The following is a 7,838-nucleotide window of genomic DNA, read 5'->3' on the forward strand; positions in this document are numbered from 1 at the left end:
AAAGTAGAAACTTCCAAGGGCTCAAGAAGAAATAAATAAAATGTATTTTGGGCTCGTAACAATTGGGTATTAAATTGCGCTAGGAAAGAATAATTATTTGGCCTCAAAAGTAAAATCCTTCTCTTGACGGAAGAAATTAAATCAAAAGAATTTCAGGTCCGCAAACGACATCCTTTCAAGTACAAATAAAAAGATAGAAAAAGTCGGGGTGTTATAATTTTTGGGGACAAAGAACCATTATTTCGATGAGATAGTACCTCTATTCCATTATTATTTCTTTGTATGTCCCACTAATTAATACTGAATTATGGAGTATTAATTTCTTTCTAGATATTCCATTATAATCAAATTATTGTTGTGGACTTACGTACAACAATAAATAGGGAAGTAATGTATAGAGTTGTGAGAACTGAGAACATAAACAAAGAAATATGGAGTATTTTGTTCTTTTAATCGTGGCCTTGATAGCAGCATGGTCTACCGTTGTACTCTCACGGCGGCGGCGAGGCCCCGGTGGCAAGTTCCCTCCAGGGCCTCGTCCCCTGCCGATAGTCGGAAACATCTTCCAACTCCGTGGCGACCCCCACAAGTCCTTGGCCGAGCTCGCCAAAACCCACGGCCCGCTAATATCCCTCCGCCTCGGTACCCAATTCACCGTCGTCGCCTCCTCGCCGGAGATGGCGGCGGAGATACTCCAGAAGCGTGGGAACGCCTTCTCGAACAGATCCATCCCGGCCGCAGTCTACATCTACGGGTTCGACAAGGCCTCGTGGAACACCATGCCCGCGGACTCGGCCGCGTGGAAAAGAATCCGCCGGGTCGGGCGAGAGCAGCTCTTCTCCCATCAGGCGCTTCAGAAAACGGAGGGGCAGCGCCAAGAGACGCTGCGGAAGCTTGCTGAACACGTGCGCGGGTTCAGCGAGCGGGACCAGGTGATGAACGTCGGGGAGGCGACGTTCACCACCATGACGGACCTGGTGTTCTCGACTCTCTTCTCGATCAATCTCACCGATTACGGCGCTGCCGATTCGCTAGCGAATAAGGAGTTCAGGGAGCATGTTAATGGCTTCACCAGGTATATTGGGGTTCCGAATATTTCTGATTTTTACCCCTTCTTAGCGCCGTTGGATCTGCAAGGGATCCGACGGAAGATCGGGCATCATCTCAGGAGCTTGCTGGGTTTAGTCGAGGGCATGGTCCAGCGGCGAATGCGTCAACGGAGGGACTCCGATTACAACAAAATGAATGATTTTCTGGATACGCTTCTTGACATGGCGGAACAAACTCACTATGAGTTGACCATCAAACAAATCATACATATCTGTTTGGTGAGCATATGTATATAGGGTTTTAATCTATGAAAACTAAATTTAAATACAGAAACGTAGAACAAAATCATATGTAGGACATTTTTAGGTTATTATTAGTTTATTTTTAGGTTATTCTAACAAAGGATCATTGACCTTAAACTCGGATTGTATAAGTATGACGTAAAACGACAAAATAATGACCCTACGTGTTTTTGATTAATTATTAACTATTAGATCACTTAATCCTAGGACCAAGATTTGGGCTGCATTTATGAATTTAAATGCATACTTGTTTTGATCATCTATATATGGATAGGGATGTGATCAAATGAAAACTCTAAATATTGTACAAACTCAAAACTATGATCAACTATGATCTGAACCATTGAAAAATGTCAACAGATCACAAAAAATCATCAACAAGGAAAATGTCAACAGAATTTCAACAGTAGTCAATGATTGATGATGTGTTGATACTGTGTTGATATTAAAATCTTGAAATTTTACACTGTGTTGATATTGTATTGAAATTGTGTTGAAGTTGTGTTGAGGAGTTTTGAGTTTGTACAATATATAAGTTTGCATTTTATCACTACCCTGCATGAATATATATATATCCAAATATGTCACTTCTAATTACTCATTTACTCTACTCAACTAGGACATAATTATTGCCGGATCAGACACTAGTGCAGCCACAACGCAATGGGCAATGGTAGAATTACTACTCCACCCTGACAAATTGGCAAAGCTTAAAGCAGAACTTAAGAGTGTTCTTGGAGATAAAAGTATCGTGGAAGGATCCGACATCTCTAGACTCCCATACTTGCAAGCCACAATTAATGAAGTGTTCCGGTTTCATCCGGTCGCACCTATACTAGGTCCACGTGAGGCTGGGGAGGACACACAGGTAAATGGCTACACAATACCCAAGAATGCGAAGATAATCATCAACTTTTGGGCAATTACTAGAGATCCAAACATATGGCAGAATCCTGAGTCGTTTGAGCCTGAAAGGTTTCTCGGTAAGGATATAAATTTCGAGGGCCAACATTTCGAGTTGATTCCATTTGGATCAGGAAGGAGAATTTGCCCTGGCATGCCACTAGCTAGTCGCGTGTTGTTTTGCATGGTGGCAACGTTGTGTCATAACTTTGATTGGGAACTTGAGGGAGGGACCGACACTAAAGCCAAACTACTGCAAAGAGAAGATGTGTTTGGACTAGCCTTGCAAAAGAAATCACCCCTTAAGGCCAGACCCATCAAGGTTTGATGGTTTCGTAAGATTTGCATGGATTCGCTTCTCGTTGTGTTATGAATAAATATAAAATAAAATGTGAAACATTGTTGTAATAAGTGTCCATGAATGTATAATAAATGTATTCTAAACTAATGTATATCATGCAAATCTTTTTTCTTTTTAACGAATCAGATTCTTATTAGAATAGAGAATATGGAGACGCTAAATGAGACACATTTTAACACGAAATGCATAGCTGCAATTTATGAATTATTTCCACGAATTATATATGAAATCTATCGCAGATGTAATTTGAGAGGACAACGTAGAAGATTCAACAATTAAGTGTGAAAATTTTGAAAACTTCGAGACAAATACCGTATATGCACAGTATACTGCCTATCTGCTATAGCAAAGAAAAATGAACTAAATATCAATACGGCAATACCAACCATCAGTATCAACATATTACTATCTATCATATTATAGCAATATAATATGTTCACATATATATTATAAACATATATGTACACACCCAAAAGTTATATTCTTTTTCTTGTATAGTAATAGAGTCATTTTTTTCATTTTAGATATATATAAGTAATATAATCATTTCCTTTTTTAGTAAAAGGTATTTCACCGTTCGCAATTAAATGTCCCATTTTTCCATTTCTATTCGTTCGTCAATAAATGTCTTATTTCACTTTTATTATATTTGGTAAGTGGATCATACATTACAATAACTCATTTCACTCACATTTTATTATAACTCATTTCACTCACATTTTATTATAAAACCAATATGTAAAAGTAGGTCTCACATTACAATAACTCATTTCACTCACATTTTATTATAAAACCAATATGTAAAAGTAGGTCTCACATTCCATTATATTTTTCTACCTACTTTACTTTATAAAGTCAAACAATTTCTTAAAACATGTGCCGATCAGATATGGGTCATTTAATTATGGGCGGATGAAGTAACACATTTTCTCACATTTACTTTTCTCTCTCTCTCTTAGTTTATTCTCTCTACTTTTTTCTCTCTTCTACTTTATTATCTTCCATTTAATACATTACACATTTCTTTCTAAATTTCCATATCGAAAAGAAATGTTTCCACTATTATATAGAATGGACGAAGTACAAGTCAATACTCCTATAAGTACTCCCTCCGTTCCCACAATAATTGTGAACTTTGATTTCGACCAGGTTTTAAGAAATGTAAAGAAAAGTGTGTTGAAAAAGTTAGTGGATTATGAGTCCCACTTTTATATATTGGTTTTATAATAAAATGTTAGTGCAATGAGTTAGTGAAATATGAGTCTTACTTATCATATATGGTAAAAGAGTGAAAGTGGACAATTAAGAGCATCCACAATGGATGCCCTAGTGAGATCCCTAGGGGTTGCCACATCAGCATGCCCTATCTTTCTGCAATGGTGGAGCCCTAGTGGATGCCCTATCTCTTATCCACTTTTCATTTCAATTTTAAATCATTATTTTTTAATTTTTTTTAATTACTAAAATACCAAAATATATTATATTAAACACCACAAATGAAAAAAAAAATATACATTACTTAATTTAAAAGTGAAAATACTTAGCTAAGAAAAACTTCAAACTGTTTTAGGCGTCAAGTAAAAACCTAAAATGGAGTATTTTATAGTGGTTTTAGAGTGTTGGTGTGTGAAAAGTGAAGAAAAATGGAGTATTTTATAGTGGTTTAAATTAGGGTTTAAATAATTTAAAATTTTAAAAAAAAATGGAAAATCGTCCGATCGGGCTCGGGCGCGACCCTGCAATGGGCACCCGATCTCACGCCCGATGGATCGGGCGAGAGATCGCTCGCGACCGAACTCTCGGTCGTCCTCGGGCACGCCCGACCTCTGCAATGGATGCCCCATCATGCCCGAGCCCGATATCGGTCGATCGGGCGTGAGGTCGGGCATCCATTGTGGATGCTCTAATAGAGGAAGAATGAAAATGACAAAAATGGATAATTAATAAGGATTGGAGGGAGTAATTTATTAAAAAATGTATTTCCATAAACAAATCCACTTTATATGGTAAAGAGATTTAAAGTATACATAAAGAATATCCCATAAATTATAAATTATAATCCCTCAATCCCACTTATGTGATTTTTTTTAATGTCCAATTAAAGTGACGCCAGTCCAAAAATGAAAATATCAATCTCTCTATATCTGTAACAGCCCAGATTTCTAGGGTATAATAAATACGGTGACTGCTATCAAGACGGACTTAAAAGCAATAAGAACATAGGCTAGAGTCTCATTTAAAGAGATTTGACCAAGGTATTAAACGAACTATCAACGCAATAAGTCAACGGTTTAACCAAGAGAAACAATGAAGAATAGATACCATAAACTATGATCAAAAGTCAAGGGTTTGACATAAATTCAACAAAAGCACAATATGTCTCGATCTTCTAATTCAAAAGGAATAAGTTCAAAACAACCAAATGATACTAATAAGTTTAAAAAATTCAGCGGAAGCAACCAAGAGAAAGTGAAGCTATGTATGAAGACACAACTACACTCGAAGTTCAAAATATCCATCTTATTTTATTAATGTGCTCAACACCCGCCACCGCTCGTCGCCGTTCAACCTGCACATAAGGAAAACACATGCAGGGCTGGGTATTTTGAAATACCCAACGAACTCGTTGCCAAAACATTTTAATAGTTATGCCACCCTTGCCATAATGAACTCGAGTTTACAATTATCAAAATAAATATCATCGAGTATCACAAAAATATTTTCATAGATTGGCCAGTCAAACAACTCACCACTTTCTCAACAATCCATCAATCACAACATTTCCATAGTGCGACGAAAGTGTGGCCACACTTTTCACCCACGAGACCGGCCGACTAGCAAGGACGGCTCCCGATCCCACCGTGTACACTAGCCTGATAGGGTTTGCGGCCCTACTCAGACCCGAATCCGTTTATACATATCCATAGCCCTATAGCCCAATGGAGCGAACTCTCAAACTAGGCATCAGGCGCACAACATCATCAAAACAATCACAGGCATGGCATAACAGTTTAAACCACTCTTATCTCTCCACATTCATAAATTTGCAACATAAAAGAGTTTAAGAATAAAGCCCACCTTGACTACTTAGGTTTCAAGTATGTTTCCCTCTTTTGTTATCCGGCTTCGCAACCAAGGTTTCACCTTTTAAATCACATATGCACATACCATATATCATTTTCAGCATCAACTCCTAAATCATGCATGTCTCAACGTTTCCCCTTTTTCCCACCGATCCAGTTTACATTTATCATTCAAACCAAGGCATATTCATCATATAAGTTTATTCACTCAACAATCTTAGATCTAACATCAACTTATGTCACACATGAGGGTTATTCACATGTCACACATACACACACGCACAAGCACGCACGCATACACACACACACACGCACACATATTTTCCATATACCATTTATCCCACTTTCACTCAATCTAGATGCATGAGGGTTCAAGAATACCGATTAATCGGTTAGATGAAGAAAGATTAATATATAGGTACCTTTTCTTGTCAAAACGAACGGTAGAAACAAAGTAGAGACTTGATTTTTCAACAATTCTTGAGGCTCAAACTCTAATTCTTCTCAAAAGATGAAGAATTATCGGAGAAAAGTAGAAGAAAATTGAGAGAGTGTGGGGAGAGAGGGGAGGCGTGTGATATGGGTTGGGGGGCGATTTTTTTTTGGGGGTTAGGGTTAGGTTTTTCTCTTATTTATAGGGTTCAATAAAATCTTTAGGTAATTAAATAGAATATTTGGGAAGATTTGATTCTACACAATTAAATAAAACAAATATTGTGGAGCAGAGAGGAAGAAATAAAAGTGGCGTGGACTTGGGTTTCGAAAATGGGGATTTTCGAAAATCATGGCTTTTTATTTAGCCAAGATTTTGTTTTGGTATATTTTTCGGAGTAGAATAAAATATCACGGAGCAAAATAAAATAATAATCCTCCCACTAAAAATTGGAAGTAGGCGTGTAATTGGTTTCTTCCATAAGGAATGGATTTTAAATATCAACTAAAATAAGATATGGCAAGATCTCTTTAAGGTATGGTAAGATTTGCTAGAATATTTATATTTATGTATGGAAGGAATCAAATAAGGGATCAATTAAACAAATAAAATAATTCCTTCGTCCCAAACTTATGCGATTTTCGAAAATCACCTAGAATAAATATGGGTGTCGATTTCTCTCATAGAGAAATAGAGAATAATTAGGTTTTGGATTTAATTTGGATAAATATCCCAAGAAATAAATTAAATCCGGAAAAATAGGATTTCTCTCCAATAATGTGAAGGGGTTCAAAAATGTGGTTATACTATTTATGGAAATATCCTAACAATCTCACTCACCCTTAAACAAATGATTCACCACATAATTTCACCTTTAATTCAAATATTCATAAGCCACGTCATATACTCAACAAGTTTGACTTTTCAACCCAAACCTCAACCGTAGACACAACTTGGTCATAAGAACTCATGAAATAAATTCATTCATCATTTAATTCACGTCTCCCACGTCATCAATAGTATTAAATAAAAATTTTACGGCTCTAAAATTAGGGTTCGAAATTTCGGAATGTTACAATATCGCTTTATCGCGTGTACTGTATTCAATTCTCGACTCAACTCAGAAAATAGCACTAGATGCTCTTACTACCTATGTGAGAAATTGAATCTGTAACAATCGATCCCCCTTAGGAGCCAAGAATCAATCACGGTTGGTTCTTTGATAGGCCATCAACCCGAGTTCTCTTTGGTCACGACCACGTTGGTCATGATGAATTCTTTTCTCGACCATCACTCCAAGTCGGCCCCAAAAGTACTCGTTGGTTACAATGAATTCTTTGCTATCGTGAATAACAATCTCTGATCTATCAAATCAACCCGTCATCAAGACTTGAATAGTACTCCCTCTGTCCCGCTTCAGCAGTCCCATTGACTTTTCTGCCCTCTTTTAGTAAAAATGATAAAAAATAGTTAAAGTGGAGAAATGGTAAAGTAAGAGAGACAATAATGTAGATAAAACTCTTCTCTATATTATTCTCTCTCTTAATTTCCCATTTCTCATCTTTAACTATTTTTTATCATTTTTACAAAAAGAGGGCAGAAAAGTCAATGAGACTGCTAAAGCGGGACGGAGGGAGTATAACATAGCAAGTTCTTTTATCCATACCGAATCAAAATTTGGATTCCTAACTCAAGTACTCAAAAAT

At 36.9% G+C, this 7,838-nt stretch overlaps 1 protein-coding gene across 1 annotated transcript; it reads left to right on the forward strand.

The window, feature by feature from the left end:
- Positions 1 to 431: 431 nt before the first annotated feature.
- On the forward strand, positions 432 to 2,738 carry LOC125217682 (carnosic acid synthase-like). The gene is made up of 2 exons (XM_048119204.1): positions 432 to 1,328; positions 1,972 to 2,738. The coding sequence occupies exons 1-2, from the start codon at positions 432 to 434 to the stop codon at positions 2,581 to 2,583; spliced, it is 1,509 nt and encodes a 502-aa protein (XP_047975161.1). The 3' UTR covers positions 2,584 to 2,738.
- The last annotated feature ends 5,100 nt before the right edge of the window (positions 2,739 to 7,838 follow it).

This window comes from Salvia hispanica, chromosome 1, assembly GCF_023119035.1.
Source record: "Salvia hispanica cultivar TCC Black 2014 chromosome 1, UniMelb_Shisp_WGS_1.0, whole genome shotgun sequence".
Classification (NCBI taxonomy): domain Eukaryota; kingdom Viridiplantae; phylum Streptophyta; class Magnoliopsida; order Lamiales; family Lamiaceae; genus Salvia; species Salvia hispanica.